We start from the raw sequence: 18,164 nt of genomic DNA, 5'->3' as shown, positions 1-18,164 counted from the left end.
AGTCTTCAAACCTGGAAGATAAATGGCTTGAGAGTTTAACAGGTTAAATTTTCAATTTTCCCAGAATTATCATATAAATGCCATCCAATTTCAGTGAGAATCTGGAAGATTTTTAAGAATTTGGCTGAAATAATTTTAAAGTTTCTGTGGACAGGAGTTGCCTGAACGAGCCTTTGGCGTGTGGGACTGCAGATCAGTGACAGGGAAATACTAGAAAACCATTTGAATAAGTCACTTTATATTGAGAGGTAAAATACTTGATAGTACAGAATAGGCATTCCTGAAATAGAGTCTAAGAATTTAACATATGGCAAAAGTATTGATTCAAGTTGGTGGGGGAAATATAGGTCAGTTAATAAATTGTGCTAACGTCATTAGCTGCCCATTGTGGTAAGCGAACACTATGTTGGTATCTTTAACCCCATGCAAAAGTAAATCTCAGGTAGATTAACAATATGAATGCAAGCCAAGAGGGATGCTACATTCCTCTAAGTCCAGCACTCAGTTGGCTAACCCAGAAGGTTCACTGTCAGCTTTTACTGCAGAAGGAGACCTCATTCTCCAAGCAAAGCCAAGCCCAAACTCCAGAAACCCAACAGACATGAGCAAAATAATTAAAATGTTAAAAAGAAAATTCAGGAGTCACTATATGGTACACAACAATTGCACAAACATTAAAATCGCTGCTGCATTTTGTCACCCACGCTTTTCATTTCAACACTCAAGAGGCTGAGGCAGGAGGAGTGTGAATTGAAGGCTAGCCTGGGCTACATACTGAGACCCTGTTTAAAAAACCTCGGGTAAGTAGATTAAACATGGACGTTTACTCAGGGATAAAGGTGTTAGGGTCAACAATGATGTCAGCAAACTGCAAACTACATTCATAGTTTTTGATTTTTGGAAAGTAATCCATTTCTTGTATTATACTTCAAAATGGAGCAATATAAATAGGTAAAAGTCTAAAATATGACTGAAGAATAAAGATAAATCCTAAGGTATTCAAGAGCACCATAATGCTATTTCTTTCGAAATTAATTTTAAAGGCTCTATGTAATTCCATTTCAAATCCAAAGTCTTTCTTTTCAAAAGTGAGTATCAAGTTAAATAACTGAATAAATCAAACAATTTTGCTATTTGTACAGAGGAAGAATGAAAATATTTTTTGGATAGTATAAAGAAGAGCAGTTATTTCAAAATATTTGAAAAATATGCTACACAATATATATATAAAGTAATAAATATTTTTGCCATGAGATCTTTTTGAAAAAGTTATTTTTACTGAATATGTATATGTGTGTGCCTGAGTGTGCACCTGTGTATAAAGAAACTCATGAAGGTCACAGGATGATATTAGAGGACACGTGGCAGGAGTCAGAGGTGGTTGTGATCATCATGTAGTTATGAGGAGTCAAACCTCGGTTCCCTGCAGGAGCAACAAATGCTCTTCACTCCTGAGTTATCTCTCCAACATCCTCATAGGTTCTTTAAGGTGGAGCAAAAATGACCAACAGCAAAGCAGAAAAACTGAGAAGTGAGGTGAATAGCATTCTACAGAGAGGAACGATAAATGGCCAATCACCATGTGAGGAGATGCCCAAATTTATTAGTAGAAAAGAGAAATGCCAACAGAATTTAAGTGAAATGTCACTTGTATCCATCAGCATTCTGTCTCTTGCTTGTGGGTGAGAAGGACATACCGTTAGAAAGGTTTTGTGTAGGAGGTAGTGTTGAGCTGGGCTTGGTTTAATGGGAGGGAATACCGCTCACGAAGAGAGCCCCAAATAAAGACAGGAAGGTGACTGAAGTCAGGAGTGGTGCCTCTGATTCATGGAGTATCAGTTATGGCCGTGAAAAGAAATTTAGGGGGATTTTTAATGAACAAAGGGTCTGTGTTGTATAAATTTCTATATGGCATTATATAGAGAGCAGAAGGAAAACAACACATTCCATTTATATAATATATTAATATATTTTTGCAACTTGGCACAAATCTAGACATCCATGGAAATAGGGACTCTCAGCTGAGGACATGCCTCTCTCGGATCGGCCAGTGAACATGTCTGTGAGGGCATCTTCCTGACTGCTGGTTGATGTAGGAGGACCCAGTCCTCTGTGGGTAGGTGGGTGTAGTCTGTATAGGAGAGGCAGTGAGGCCAGCCAGAAGAAGCATAGCATCTCTTTATCCCTCATCATCTACTTCAGTTCAGGCCCTCACTTCCCTCAGGGATGGGTGATGAACGGTTACCCGGGAGCCATTAGATATAACATACCCTTTCCTCTCCAACTTATTTTCGATCTTGGTGTTTTTAACGACAACCTTTCAATTCGCTGTCTCTAATGATTTGAAGTTCACTGGCATTGAATGAATCCACAATGTACCGTCACCATCGATCTCACTCTTCGTCCCGTAAGCTAAACTCTGTAGCTGCTGAACAGTGACTCCCAGCCCAACTGTTACAGGAAGGATGCGCTCCCTCCTCAAAGTGGTAAAAAGAGAAAGTACTCCCATATTAACTACAGGGTGCATGGGTGTGTGCCTTTTAAAAAGGACATATTGTCACCATTTCAGCTGTGGGCACTCAATTAAGCTTCTACTTGCAGGTGAGAAGTAAGTCATCACAGAAACGTTTGATGTGGGATGGCTTATGTAGATGTGACTCTTGGCAGATGAGGATGTCAACACTGCAGGAAAGGTTGGCTTCTGTAAGGGATGACGATCCCAAGGGCCAGCAGGCAGTGGTTGCGAGAATCACGCAGGGAATGATCTACCTGTCAGGTCAGACATCTCCCGAACTGTAGTGGAAGAGAGAGGCAGAGAGAAGGGACCTGTAGGAAAGGGGCAACTGTGACGTGGGTTAATTGCTTTATGGCTTGCCAGACACTTTCATTAAAAAACAACTCTGTCCTGGAAGGCTTCTAAGGTATGTGAGACTGAGAATATGCTTGGACAATACCCTTAGGATAGGCTTAGGATGGCAATTCAAGACCTGGACATCCCTAATAATGCCTGTTAAGAAGGCAAGAGGTCTTGGGCTTGCTTTGGGTTTTGTGTGTGCACGGGTGGGTGCCATGGAGCACATGAATAGGCTAGAGAACCAATTCCACAGTGTGGGTCCCAGGGATCAAACTCAGGCTGTTATAGCTTGGCAGGCAGCACCCCTCCCCTACTGAGCTGTTTCACCAGTTCCCTCCCTGACTTAGACTGCCATTCTTTGCAGTGCCTGGCAGTTTCATCAGCCACACAGCAGATTGTACAGAAGCAGTGTTGGTCCCTTTCAGTGCCTAGAAAGCTTGACTGTGGAGCGAGACTCCTGGGCTACACGACTGGTTCTGTTGCTTGTTGGCCGAGTGACCTTGGACGTGGTCTTTGTCTCTCTGTTTCTGTAGGGATGATCTGACAGCAGATGTGATTGCTTGTCAGAGCTGTCGCGAGTGCACTGTTAGAGTTGTTTCCTGGTCCACAGATCACACGATTCCACAAGAATCACTGTGAATAGATACTTGGGACACTTTCTCATTTACCTTTCTTTTAGATGAATTTGCACACAGGGCAGAGCAAGGGCAGGGGCACTCACTGTTAGACTCTTGTCTTAACATCACCCAATCTTCCTTGTGAGTCCTTAGAAGAAAATTTCAATCTGAGTATTTATTTTTGCATCGCGAATCCAGTCCACAAGAGTCCTTCCATTTGATTCCACCTTGGACTTTTAGAAATAGACTTTTTGAATCTCCAAGTATGTAGCTAACTGAGCTTAAACAGGTTGTAGTCTGCGAGTTTTCTGTACCCATTGGCTTTGCTTTTTCATTGATCTTGTAGTTTATGTCTCTGAAAGGGGAAAGGTGATCCTAAGACTGACCAGGAGACCTGGAATGGTGGGTTTGATGTGTGTTCTCTGGTGCATCAGCCTGAAACCAAGGCCACAGTGTAGTTTCTTATTGTCACCAGTATTGACCTGACTCCTAAGCCTGTGGCAAACGCACAAACATACATTGGTTGGAAACGGTTTAGGAGTTCAGTAAGCAGGGAAAAGAGGTGAAGTGGGTATTTGAGAGAAGGCAAAGACAGGGCAGTGTGCTGCAGTGTAGTGGCCATGCATGCAGGGCGGGGAGTGGCACACAGCAGACTGTGAGTGGGAGAGAGACATTTTGCCTGTACATTGAACTCTGTGGGATTTTACTTCAGGCCAGGCAACGGAAACATGAACCAAACTATTCTTACACTAAATGGAACAATTGTTTGGATCTTATAAGCTTTCCCTTTTAAATTTTATTTTTTTAAGATCTATATTTACGTGTGTGTGTGTGTGTATGTATGTATGTACGCATGCCCATGCATGTGTGCAAGTGCATGTTTGCTCGCATGAGAGAGCATGTGAATGCAGGTGCCAGAGGAGACCAGACCCAGAAGTAGAGTTCGAGTGTTTGTAAGTCATCTTACATAGTTGCTGGGAACCAAACTCTAGTCCTTGGCAAGAGCAGCTCTTGCTCTTAAACTGAGCCATCTCTCCAGCCCCAACTTTCTTTTTTAAAACTGGGAAGATACATATTATTATGCTATAGTTATTTTAAAAATTAATAAATTAAAATTTCACGTGCCAAGACAGAGATGCTAGTTTATGTGCGTCTCAAGTGTAAACGGAGTGTCAAAACCATTAACTTAAAAGTTCTAAATGAGGATAGCTTGTTACTATGTTCTTACGACACCTGAATTTAATATTTGGAATTTGTCTGCAGGATGAAAGGATTAAATTCTTGGTCCAGTTTTATGACAACAGAGAAACATTATAATGTAATAATCAGTATTTATTACATTTGTCGTATTGATAAGAAGGAGTTTAAAACTTAAGAGATCCAATATGGATTGCTGTAAAAATTTAGTAATAAATAGTGTCCTTGAACTGAAGAAGGTATTAATTGGCTTGGAGATGCTCCCATTCTCCCTTCCTGGCAAGCATATACTCTGCCAATCTTCTGACACTGCCAAGCATGAGCTTAAATGTCATATCCCAAGTTGCCAATGTGAATGGATCTCTCTGTTCATTTCTGTATAATTCGTGATGTGGTGTGTGTGTGTGTGTGTGTGTGTGTGTGTGTGTTTTAAAAATTGTCTTGAGTGACTTAGCCTATGGAAAGTCCCACAAAGTCACAGGGCTTTTAGGGTTATAAAATAAAATAAAATAAGTTAGGCTGTTAATAGATATGTAGATGTCTTAAACAAATCTATTTGGATGCTTGACATTTGCTACAAAGGCAGCTTGTTAACTTGTAAAGAAAAAAAGGACACGTAAGACTCTGGGTTTAGTCCCCAGACCCAAATTAAAAGGAAAACAAAATGTAAGAAATAAGTAAGGAAAGAAGGTAGGAAGAGAGGGAGGGAGGGAGAAAAAAGGGGACAGTAACATCCTATGTAAAACTCAAATTCTGATTGCTTCTGTGAGGAGTTCGATATAAAACTATCATTTTCCTTCCTCACCTGTAGTGAGCAAAGGTTGGAAGAATGGATGTTTTTAGATACTTGGTTTGTTGTTTTCAGTGATAATTAAGGTTCACTCTGCAAACTTTCTGTTTTTTTTCCTAACATCTGATTTTATAGCTGTGCTGAAGGCATGGCTTTCTCTCCTTGCTGGCTTTAGGGGAGTCTAAGCATAGGCATTGTGGTGGAGCAGGCACCCGGGTGCTGAAGGTTCCTGTGTTTAGAGGTCTTGCTTCCTGGTTGCATGGCTGTGTCTAGAGGCACTTAGAGAATTTGTTTAAGTGCTGTCTCCATAGATTAGCAGACACAGTGGGAGCTCCCTAAAGTCTAGTTATAGTTAAAAATTCTTTAGAAAATAGAAGTTTGATTTTATATAATTGTTTTATATATATGTGTGTGTGTGTGTGTGTGTGTGTGTGTGTGAAAGTGATGGATGTCAGAGCTCTAGGTGTGCCATTCATAATGTAAATGAAGTAACTCTATGACCTACTTATAGAACTACATTTATTTCTAAAACAATGGATCCAGGTATAAGGAGTCACGTTTTATCTCAACATTAACACTTCTCTCTCCCTTTCTTCGATGATCTTCTAACTGGCAGGTAGATGCTTTGCTCCATGCTTGGGTAAGCAACGACATTCAAGGCTTTGCAGGGATCTCTTGGGAGATGTGCGTGTGAATAGGGAATCAGACAAGTCGGGTTGTGAACTGTGGATTGGAATCGGAGCAGAGTGTTGAACATGTCTGTTTCGTTAGTGAGGGAGACAGTCAGAAGGAGAGAGGTTTGACCTGTATCCACCATTTGATTCTCTTTATTCATGTATGTGCAGATCTTGGAGAAGGCATGAGGCAAGATCCAGTTGTATGTCAGTGTTTGGTTAATTAATGTCTTTTGATATAATGCAGTTATTTTGTGTAAGTTAATTATTAATGGAAACTCTTACATTTGGTTTCTTACACATCTTTTGAGACCACATCACTTAGACAACCAATGTTTAGATTGAAAACTAGCTCACAGCACTCTTCTTATGATTACATTCAACATAATCGTGGGAATCTTGTGGGCAAGAGATCGATAATTATGCCTCAGAAATATGCATTTTCTTGGAAGAGGAAATGCCAGGTTTGGTCACAGATAAGCTACCAGTTTTAGTTCTCACACCAACCTACACATTGTGTATGTGGCGCAATTGTGCTGGCAGCTCCTAAGTATACAAAAGCAGTAGGAGGTGTGCTGTGGTGGTTATGGTTAATTCTCAACTTGGCAGGGTCTAGAGTCACCTGTGAGATGAACTCTGGGAATGCCTGTGGGAGACATGTTGGCTATGTTACTTGATCTTGGAGAGAGCCATCGTGGTTGTGGCTTGAGACCCTTCTATGAGCAGGGGCTGTATAAAATGGAGAAAGAAATTAAGCGGCAAGCTTTATCCATGCTCTCCGCTGGTGTCCCTTGGATGATACCTGAGTAGCTGTCTCTAGGGCTGCCCCTGTGGTCCGTAACTTGAAACTACGAGTCAGAATACATTCTTTCTCTCCCTTCTTGCTTTGGTTGTTGGTTTAGTTCATCACAGTTACAGAGGAAACTCAGACAGGCTCTCTGGGGTCAAAAGTTGAAGAACCCACTTTCTTTCTTATGTAATGGAGACCCACCTTGGCTTAGGTTAGAGGATGAGGTTAATTGATTGAAACTTGGTGTTGGTCAGCATGGTACAGCCCACCAGCTGGTTACAGTCACATAGGGACTGAGCAGTCCCTGTAAAGCGACTGGGCGGAAGGAGGCTCTGCTTGGAAAGGGGAACGGGAACGTGAACTTGAATGCGTGAACATGGCTGAACAGAAAGGATCCTTAAGTGGGGTCCGTGGAAGTAGTGCAGGAAATCTAAACATTTCTTCCTTCTCCTCTCGTCTCTGATTTCAGGTTGTAAAACAATAATTGAAAATCATCTTATTTTAGAAATTTTATCGATTATTTAAAATAAACATGTCAGGCAGCATGGATATCAGAAAGTTATTTTCACACAGAAAATGGCTCTTCAATGCTGTTTTCCCACCAAAGCCTCACTAGCTCGCTCTCAAGACACATGGCCCGTACCCCTGAAGAAGACCGTCACCCTCGGCAGGGCCATGAAAATGGCCATTTTCAAATTCTTTTTAATAAGGACTATGGCAGGGCAGAGCCTTAAGGCATGTGGATAAATGCACTCTATGAGAATATTACAATATTTTTTCATGAAATTGCAAAATATTGTAAGATTGTAGAGGTGGTACGAAAGACCAAGACAGTTTATTTTTGCTTTTGAGATATTTGCATCCTTTCTGCAGTATTCATCCAGGGGTGTGAGATGCGTGTAGCTGGGGTGTTACTCATTTATCTACTTACAGAGAGATTTTGTCCTTACATTTCAGTCTATAACATGCATCTGTTGTTTTTTTTAACCATGGAGGATTAACTCTAAATTGACAGTCCTTTCATTTTTTTCCTTATGACTAAAGAAAGAAAAGATTAAGACTGAATATTAAACATACCTTTTCTATTGGATAAATTGAGGAGTTAAAGCAAGACAAAAAACAAAACAAAACAAAACAAAAAACCAAAATAAAAACCAAACCAAACCAAAACAAACCTAAAAAATGCCAGGAAGCAGATGTAGAACATTGTAGAAAATACAGTCTCTAAAAATTAGACTTTGAGCAGTTGATATACGGATGTTACCAAAAATACAGTTTAAAAAGAAATCTTTGGACAAATTGAATATGGATATCTTTATTTGGAATAATTCGCCGAGGAAAACCCATTCAATTTCTGGCTCCAAGGGCACACTTTCTAAGTGAGGCAGGCCTCAAGACATGTATGCTCTTAGTTCTAACCGATCCTGAGTTACACGGGCACAGAAATGGAAACTGACCTGTAAAAATTTTTTACATTATAAATGCATAATTCTCATGGGCAGAGAAGTTGAGCTCATGCCTAATGACATTCATGACCAATATTCAAGCAGCATATTAAGATTTTCTAAATGCCTCATTAAGCTTTATGGAAGGGGATGAACACCGGGAATTTAAATTCTGCAATGATTCATTTGAAGGTAGCTTTTACTTGATCTCTTTAAAAAAAAAAAAAACCCTAATTTGTTACTCTTCCACCAAAGTACGTGATTTCATTTGGTTTGTCTTTTTTCTTTACGTTAGGTTAAATATAAAGAAAAGTTTGATAATGAAATGAAGGGAAAAGGCCACCATTACAACCCTCTGGGAAGTGCGTCTTTCAGACAACACCAGCTCGCTACTGTCCTGGCAAGCGATGTAAGTTGTAATCTACAGAGATCACTCTCAGTATCTTCAGTAGAGTCTTGTTTTCCTAGATCTGTGTTATAATTACTGATATTTAATCAAGATCATGTAATTTCCAAGTAATTTGTAGTTGAAAACACTGGGGGCCCACTTTCCTGAAGCTTTTTTATTTTTTTCTAGAAAAGTATATTATTATAATTTGCTATTAATGCTTACTGATTACTAATTAGTTAATAAGTAGGAACAGTGGTATGAATAAAATTATTGTGTCTGATCAAGAGTAGACATAGATTATAGACTTTTTCAGGAAAGAAATGTATATTATCGCAAATTAGTAGGTAGGACAACAATTAACTCATAATTATGCCCACAAAATTGAGTTTATTATATAGTACTACCTGATACATGGGCTTTTATTGGGAAGAAATTGTCATGAATTGCATTGCTAAAAGGTTTAAAACTTCCTTCGTTTTTATTATGCTAAGTGCTATCTTTGTAGATTTAGTCTTATGTTTTTAAAATTAAGAAGGATCCATTGGATCAGAAGTTCAGAATGTTTTCTAGGAGGAGGTATTGTCTAAAAACCAGAAACAATGTCAAATGGTTCTTTTGGGCATCATTTAAAGGGCGTACAGACCCTTTCCAATCGGAAGAGGTGAGGGTCAAGGAAAGGCTCTTCCCCTGAGGTTTCTGTGCAGCCTCCTCATCTCCCTGGGTGGCACTGGCTTTCCTTCTCCTTCATTAATGTATGGAATGTATTCATGCTCAACAACAAGTCTCGGTTTCTGTCCGGAAGATAAAGGGGGCACGTTTGTCTTTTGGAATCTCTGGGGCTATCAGAATCTTTCTTTTCCTGATGTAACTTTTGAATGTGTGCAAATACGAATCAAGTACAGATGAACTGATCTTAAAGGAGTCTAGAGTGAGGATCAGACTGCCTGGACGTGATCCTGTCCAGCCACTTAACTATTATGCCTTCAATCTTTCTGTGCCTCAGTTTCCTCATCTGTCAAATGGGAATAAAATGCAACAAGTAGGGTGATCGTAAAGATTGTTTTTCATATATAAAGTGTTTTTTTTTTAAAAAAAAAAACTTTGGACATACAGGTAGTGTTTAACGAGCTTGATACTAATATTTTGTTCTTACTACTAGAATTAAATTCCAAAGCAGTTGGTTAAAAATAAAAAAAGATTCACATGGTGATAGAATGCAGAGGCACTGAAGCTTAAATTACAGCATGGTAAAACCGAAACAATTCTACAGCAGCGTGTAAAGAAGGAAGCGAGGTTTCTCCTTGTTCTCTAAAAGTAGAGTTTCTGCTATAATTACTTAAGTGTGTTAACACCACCGTTTTGGAATACATAAACAGTAAAAGAAATTTAAATGTTTTCAAGTCTGTAAGTAACCGGTTGATTCGTTCAGTAGTGAATCAGCACCATCTAGTGGCTGCCTGTAAATCCTGTCACCTCTGCACTAGTCAGGATCCTGTGTTGGGGGAGAAAAAAGAATGAGGGAATCCATTAATGTAATTCAGTCTATAAACAAACTCAAAGGGAAAAAACCCACATGACCATCTCATTAGATGCTGAAAAAGCATTTGACAAAATACAACATCTATTCATGTTAAATGTCTTGGACAGATCAGGAATTCAAGGCCCATACCTAAACACAGGGAAAGGCAATATACTGCAAACCAATAGCCAATATCAAATTAAATGGAGAGATACTTAAAGCAATCCCACTAAAATCAAGGATAAAACAAGGCTGTCCACTCTCCCTGTATCTATTCGGTATAGTACTAGAAGTTCTAGCTAGATCAATAAGACAACAAAAGGAGATCAAGGGAATACAAACTGGAAAGGAAGAATTCAAGGTATCACTATTTGCAAATGATATGTTAGTGTCCATCAGCGACCCCCAAAATTCTACCAGAGAACTTCGCCAGCTGATAAACAACTTCGACAAAGTGGCTGGGTGTAAAATCAACCCAAACAAATGCATAGCCTTCCTCTTTATACAAATGATAACCGGGCTGAGAAACAAAATAGGGTAACACCCTTCACAATAGTCACATATAATATAAAATATCATGGGATAACTCTGACCAAGCAAGAGAAAGATCTGTATGACTAGACCTTCAAGTCTCTCAAGAAGGAAATCAAAGAAGACCTCAACAAATGGAGAGATTTCCCATGCTCAAGGATTTGTAGGGTTAATATAGTAAAAATGGCCATCCTACCAAAGGCAATCTACAGATTCAATGCAATCCTCATCAAAATCCCAACGCATTTCTTCACAGACATGGAAAGAGCAATGCTCAAATTCATAAGAAAAAAAACCCAAAAAAACCCAGGATAGTGAAAATAATTCTTAACAATAAAGAACTTCCAGGGGACTCACCATCCCTGACCTCAAGCAGTGTTATAGAGCAACACTGATAAAAACTGCATGATATTGGTACAGAAACAGACAGGTCAATCAGTGGAATAGAATTGAAGACTGAGAAACAAATCCTCAAATTTATGAACACTTGATCTTTGGCAAAGAAGCCAAAAATATACAATGAAAAAAGAAAGCATCTTTAATAAATGATGCTGGTCTAACTGGCAGTATGTAGAAAAGTGAAAATAGATCCATGTTTGTCACCGTGAACAAAGCTCAAGTCCAAGTGGACCAAGGACCTCAACATGAAGCCAGATACACCGAATCTTACAGAGGAGAAAACGGAAGAGTCTCCAACTCATTGGCATTGGGAGAGGGTGGATTTCCTAAACAGAAAGCCAATTGCTCACACTCTAGGATCAAGAATTGATGAATGGGACTTAATGAAACTGAAAAGCTTCTGTAAGGCAAAGGACACAATCAACAGGACAAGTCACCAACCTACAGATTGGGAGAAAAAAACTTCCCTCACCCTACATCCGATAGAGGGCTAATACCCATAATATATAAAGAACTTGAGAAGTTAACCTCCAGAAAAGCAAACAACCCAATCAAAAAAGTGGTATAGAGCTAAACTGAGAATTCACAGCAGAGGAATCTCAAATGACCAAGAAGCACTTAAAGAAGTGTTGGACATCTTAAGTCACTAGGGAAATGCAAATACGAAACAACCCTGAAATTCCGCCTTTCACCAATTGGAATGGCTAACATCAAAATCTTAGGTGACAGCACATGTTGGCGAGAATGTGGAGAAAGGACAGTCCTCCGTTGCTGGTGGGATTGCCAACTGGTACAACCACTCTGGAAATCAAGCTGGAGCTTCCTCAGAAATTTGGAAACAGATCTACCTGAAGACCTAGCTATACCACTTTTGGACATATACCCAAAAGCGTCCCCACCATACCACGAGGACACGTGCTTCACTATGCTCATAGTGGCCTTAGTTGTGATAATCAGAAGCTGGAAAGAACCCAGATGTCCCACCACGGAAGAATATCCAAAACATGGTTCATTTACACAATGGAAAATCATTCAGCTATTAAAAATGAGGACATCATGAGTTTTGCAGGCAAGTGAATGGAACTAGGAAGTGTCATCCTGAGTGAGGTAACTGAGACCCAAAAGAACATGCAGGGGATGCATTCACAGAACTCAAGAAGTTTAACAAGCAGAAAGGCCCAAGTGAGGATGCTTAAATCCCACCTGGGAGGGAGAAGAAAATAATCACCGGAGGCAGAGGGAGGGAGGGACCTGGGTGAGAGAGTGAAGGAGGGGGGAAAGGGGAAAAATGATCAGGTGTGTGGGGTGGAACAGGAGAGAAGCCCTGAGAACCAGCAGGATGAACAGAAATATCCAACCTCAGAAGGTGGGAGGTGGGGGAACCCTCTAGAAAATACCAGAGACCTGGGAGGTGAGAGACTCTCAGGACTCAAGGGGAGGGACCTTAGATGAAATGCCCTACAGTGGGGAGAGGGAATTAGTAGAGCCCACCTCTAGTAAAAAACAAAGCAAAACAGGACATCAAAAATTCAGACGCAGAACTATTCTTGTATAAAAGAACTGCAGGGACAAAAATGTAGAAGAGACCAAGGGAAAGGTGGTCCTGACATGCCCAACTTGGGATCCATCTCAAGGGGAGGCTTCTAGGCCTGACACTATTACTAATGCTATGGAGTACTTACAGACAGGAGCTTAGCATGGCGGTCCTCTGAGAGGCCCAACAAGCAGCTGGCTGAGACAGATGCAGATACTTATGCCCAAACTGAAGTCTGGGATCCCTGTGGTTGAGTTAGGGAAAGGCTGGAAGAAGCTGAGGAGGAGGGAGACCCCATAGGAAGACCAGCGGTCTCAACTAACCCAGCCCCCGATATCTCTTAGACACTGAGCCATCAACCAGGCAGCATACACTAGATGGTCTTAGGCCCCTGACATATATACAGCAGAGGACTGCCTGGTTTGGTGTGCCTAACTCTTGAGAGGCTTGAGGACCCAGGGAGTGGGAAGGCCTTGGGGGGGGGGCATCCTCTTGGCAACAGTGGGGAGTAGGAATGGGATAAGGAACTGTGTGTGTGGGGGATCAGGATGTGGGCAGTGGCTGGACTGTAAAAAACAAAAGTAATAAAAATAAAATTAAAAAAGAATGAGCAAGTTGGATCCCCAGTGCAGGGGAGTATGAGGTGGGGGCAATAGGGGGATGTATAGGGGGAAATACCTGTATGGGGGAGGGGGAGGGGAGGGAATGGGGGCTTATGGCCAGGAAACCTGGAAGGGGAATAACCTTTGAAATGTAAGTAAAGAAATATATCTAATAAAAAATTAAAAAAAAAAAGAATGAGCAAAATAAAAAAAGAAGGAAGGAAAGAGTAGAAGAAAAATGCAAGTGTCTATTATTTTCTTTTACTAGACGGTATTTATTCCATGTTATTTCTGTAGGTGAAGTACAAGAAAGATGTTCAAACCATGCACGAGCCAGTTTCAGATCTCCCAAACTTGTTGTTCTTAGACCATGCTCTGAAAGCCAGCAGAATGCTCAGTGGAGTAAGTGGGTTGTCCGGTGGCCGCCGTAGAGTAGATGTGTGCTCCTGGTCTTACCTGCTTCATTCACCGTGCCTGTGTGCCATGCTCCCAACAACTGACCTGCAGAGTGGCTGCCTGCCTGTGCGAATCCCACGGCAGTCGTCTCTTCGTAAAAGAGCTCCTTTTCTTAACTTACTTTACCCATTTCATACATGTATGGGATATATTTTAGTCCGTTCACTCTGTCTCATCTGCTCCAACCTCTTCTTGCCAACACGTACGACTCCTACTTTTATGTCTTTGTGTGTGTTTGACACACTGAGTTTAATGAGGGTTGCCCGAAAGCATGTGGGTTGGAGGTTATCTGCTGGAGCACAGACAGAACTGTATGACCCTGAAGAAAGCGATACCCAATGTGGGTTCTTGCAGCTCCTGGCAGCGCATGAGCACAAGCACGTTCGTTGGCACTGCTCTAAGCGAGCCTCCCATCCGTCTTCTTCATTTCTTCATTTGTATCAGAATGAAACCACTTGATGTTCGTGTCCTGTAGCCAGGGATCTTCTTTTATGAAACCCATGCCAGCATAACATATATGATAATATATGTTATATCTTCATTAGCAAACATTCTTGTTTATATGTAATATATATATAAACACATAAAAATATCACACTTTGAACTATTTTTTCTGACAAGAAATCATGAAGGTGCTTATATTTCATGGCCACTATTTGAGGTTAGTCTTGAGATGGATTCCACGATATCTATCAAGTCAGCAAGGAGGGCTTTATGTCCTCATGGTAATATTTGTGTTTACTATTCATAAGGTCAGTCCCTCAGAACTCTAGCCTGCTGGGATACCGTGTCCACCCTTGGTGCATCTGGATACTGACTTCACTAGCTCTTACAGCCGATGACTCCTGGTCATTGCTGACTCCACTTTGCACATATCCAGATGCCACATGTTAATGACTGACTCTGATTTGACCCCGAGTCATTTTCATGCCTATTCTAATAATAACCACCCATTCACTTAAAATCATCTTAACTGACAGAACAAATCCAGATCAGATGAAGAAACACTCATTCTGTAAGGCGTGAGAAAAAGTGAAGGTGGTCTTTTAAGTAGCTGAGCCCTCTGTCCTCAGTATAAAGCCCCTCCAAGACTAGATCTCTAAACCTTCGCCTTACGTTCTTAGCATTGGCAAAGCACCATTTGTCATTTGTATGTCCACTCTTTCTTGCACTGACACCACCAGCCTTCCCAAGGTGCACACTGCACATAAGAGATTCACACTTGGAGAGATTCATTTTTAATTCATTTAAAAAAGTATTGGTATTTGGGTCAAAAGCAGTATATTATTGTTTCCGGTGTTAGAGCCATGTTGACAGGCTCAGAATTAGCCTTTGGTGTCAGGGCCTTAGGATTCCATTGTCCTGCCTTCGCCAAGCTCACCCTCCACTGGCATACATATCCCCACCACCCTTGCATTTCTGTTCTGGGTTCACACTTTGTGACACACACACTCGTCCCACCATCTTCTGCGCCCTCTGCTTTCTTCATTCTCCAGCGTCTGGCTTTTGTTCAATGGTAGTGCTTGCTTGGGCCTGTTCCCTCCCCACTCAGACTAACTCTCCTAGGACCACGGGGATTCCTGTGCAAATGAGCAAGAATGTTTTCCTCTCACTGGCAACATTTCTTTTCAAAATGTTGACGTTTGTTTCGCAATAGAGAAAATGAATCAAATTTAAAAGTCTTTGTCATCTCTCCAACAGAAAGCCTGACAGAGTCACGTTGCCCATTTTATTCACTGTTCACGGAGCTTTGATCTCCCGTTTGCCTCAGTCTCTATCACAGAAATGATTACATCACTCGATGGGCCAGAGAGTTTGACTTCTCTGAATCATTTACGTATTAAAATTGTATGACATTATATATGTCCTAATTTTTTTAAGTTAGAATAGGCTTTTAAGAAAACAAATAGAAAATTTCTTGATGTATAAAGGTGACCGGATTTTATTAAAACATTGAAGAATAACTTTCTTGTTAGCTAGCTAGTTAGTTAGCTAGCTAGTTTGCTCTAAGTGACTATTTTATTAAACATCTCTGGATGTACTGGCCTGTACCACAATTTTTGCATTTTAATGTGTCATGTGTAGAGCAGGATGAGAACTTTAAAATCCTGTCCAGAATCATGAATTCGACGTTTGAAGAAACACTTTGCAGTGAAAATGGAGCTTCCATTTCCTTACAATGTTACATAAATTTAAACAATTTGTGCTATGTCATTCTACATAATGTCCACTAGGCGGCAACAGAGACTAGTCAATACAGAGAAAACAAGCCCCTGCGTCAGAAATTTCATTTGCAGATTGGAGTTCAAAGGATTTGGGCTTAGCCTGTACATAGTATGTATCCACGAGAGACTTCATTAGTTGTGGACTCTGACTCCATAGTAGAATATATTCTACGTTAATGCATTCGAATTATAGTTGTTCAATAAGTATAAAAAAAATCTAAGCAAACTATAAATGTTTTTGATATCTTATTTCAGGTGTAAGCATTGCCTTTTGTTTGAATTAGATTTTTACTTAGTTTTAAATTAAAACTCATAGAGGAACCTAAGATGTAACCCTATGAGCTTTATTAAGACGTTCCTGTGGTACTTTCCAAACTCATTTCATTCTGGTTAGAATTCAGTGACATTTATCCTTGCTCCCCAAGGGACAGGAAACACTTGAGGTCAGGCTCCCTCTGGAACTTTGTCCCTGTGGAGGGACCTCTGTGTCAGGTCACCTCTGTCTCTGGTTCCCAATGCTCAGGGCTAACTCCCTCTCATGCTTCTGTCCTCAGAGCGTCTTCTGGGATCACCCCAGTCTCCATCACCACTTCGTTTAGGTTGCTCTTCAAGAGCTGCATGAATTTCTCCACTTACACAAAACCATTTTTTCCTGGAACCCATAGGCAATGAGTTTTTACCTTTGTAGGTCCCCGCAGATCTCGGAGCACTACTGTTTGCTCATAGAAGTCTTTTCCAAGTAGGACTAATTGCTAAGTGTTCGGTTTCTGGTGCTAGAAGTCTTGTTCTGCTGGGGCTGGTCTAAAGTAAAATGCCATCTGTATTGTTCTGGTCTCTTCCACATTTACCTTTTCATGCACATCATAATAACAGAGGGTCTACACCAACATCTTCAACTTAAAATTCCAATCAATCGGGACTGGAGAAATGGCCCAGTGGCTAAGATCAATGGCTGCTCTTCCAGAGATCCTGAGTTCAATTCCCAGCAACCACATGGTGGCTCACAAGCATCTGTGATGGGATCTGATGCCCTCTTCTGGCCTGCAGGTGTACAAATAGAAAGAGTGCTCGTATGTTGTGGTAAATATTTAAAAAAAAATACAAAAAACCTGAACCTTTTATCCCACGCTAGTGCTGGCACCCAGAGGGCCACGTGGCACTGTGGGGTACTTTTATCTCAGTGGCTCTACACTGTCCCCAAGTACTCTTGGACCCAGGCAATCTCTGAACCGTTCCAGCATGGCACCTTGCCACACACTGGTCTCTAGACTTAGTACTGGCACCTGTGGGGCTGCATAAAACTCACCATAATTTATCTCTGGTTATTATCTCTCATCTCAGCTCTCTGCCAGCTGTGAAAATCAAGACTCAACAAACTGAGAATTTATGTTAAATTCTCAATCCACAATACATCCACACAATAAACTCACAACCAATTGATAAGGATATAAACCACCCACATAGCTAAAATAAATTTGCCTACAGAAATTCATCCCTTAAGAAATATTCATAACTACATTGGCAATTCAAGACCACCCGGATCTGGGTCATCCACCATCTCCATCTTGATTCTCCCCCTCCTTCCCCTTCTCTCCCACCTTGCAAAAGCTTTGTCCCCACACTATTTTTACTGTCCAGTCATGGCCTTGACCTAACTCGAGCCAGCCCTCACTTGCACATAGACATCAACCTAAACTCAGTCATAAAATAAATCTTAAAAAAGAAAATCCAATTGTACCCATTTTCTTCAGGTCCTTTTCTCGGTGCCTCTCGTCCTTCCTTAGAATTTAGAGAATTATTTTTTAGCTTCTCTATGTCTTCATCACTTCCATTCTTGCTCATGGCCCAGCTTCTGTCTCCAGCCACCTTTCTGGAGCCTAGCTTCCCTCACTCTCTTCTTTGGTTTCTGTCTCTTCTGGACATTGTTGAACACCGCTCTGTCCTGTGATAAGAAGCAGTGTCTGTGTGTCACCACACTTTGCCCACTCAAGATCCACTGGATCCCATCTAATGATCTTTCGTTTGTGACTGTGCCCCATGTTACATTCGTAATTAATCACTGAATGTTTCTTGCGCTCTTGTGCTCTTCCCTATAGCGAGACCGTCTGGCTTTGTCCACTTCCTTAGGTGCAGAACCTCC

At 40.9% G+C, this 18,164-nt stretch overlaps 1 protein-coding gene across 11 annotated transcripts in view; it reads left to right on the top strand.

Annotated features, from left to right (window-relative positions):
* The window catches only part of Nebl (nebulette), a 351,896-nt gene that overhangs the window by 268,822 nt on the left and 64,910 nt on the right, over positions 1 to 18,164 (top strand). For 6 of the 11 annotated variants that reach the window (XM_039095820.2, XM_063276521.1, XM_063276523.1 and 3 more), the window contains 2 exons: positions 8,663 to 8,776; positions 13,641 to 13,745. The exons of 3 other annotated variants lie outside the window; for them this stretch is intronic. In XM_039095820.2, coding sequence (XP_038951748.1) covers positions 8,663 to 8,776; positions 13,641 to 13,745 — 219 coding nt within the window. The remainder of the gene's footprint in view (positions 1 to 8,662; positions 8,777 to 13,640; positions 13,746 to 18,164) is intronic. 2 more of the 11 variants (XM_063276522.1, XM_039095825.2) reach the window with 1 other exon arrangement.

The sequence above is a fragment of the Rattus norvegicus genome, chromosome 17, assembly GCF_036323735.1.
Source record: "Rattus norvegicus strain BN/NHsdMcwi chromosome 17, GRCr8, whole genome shotgun sequence".
NCBI classification, from domain to species: domain Eukaryota; kingdom Metazoa; phylum Chordata; class Mammalia; order Rodentia; family Muridae; genus Rattus; species Rattus norvegicus.
This window is presented reverse-complemented; position numbering and strand designations above follow the sequence as displayed.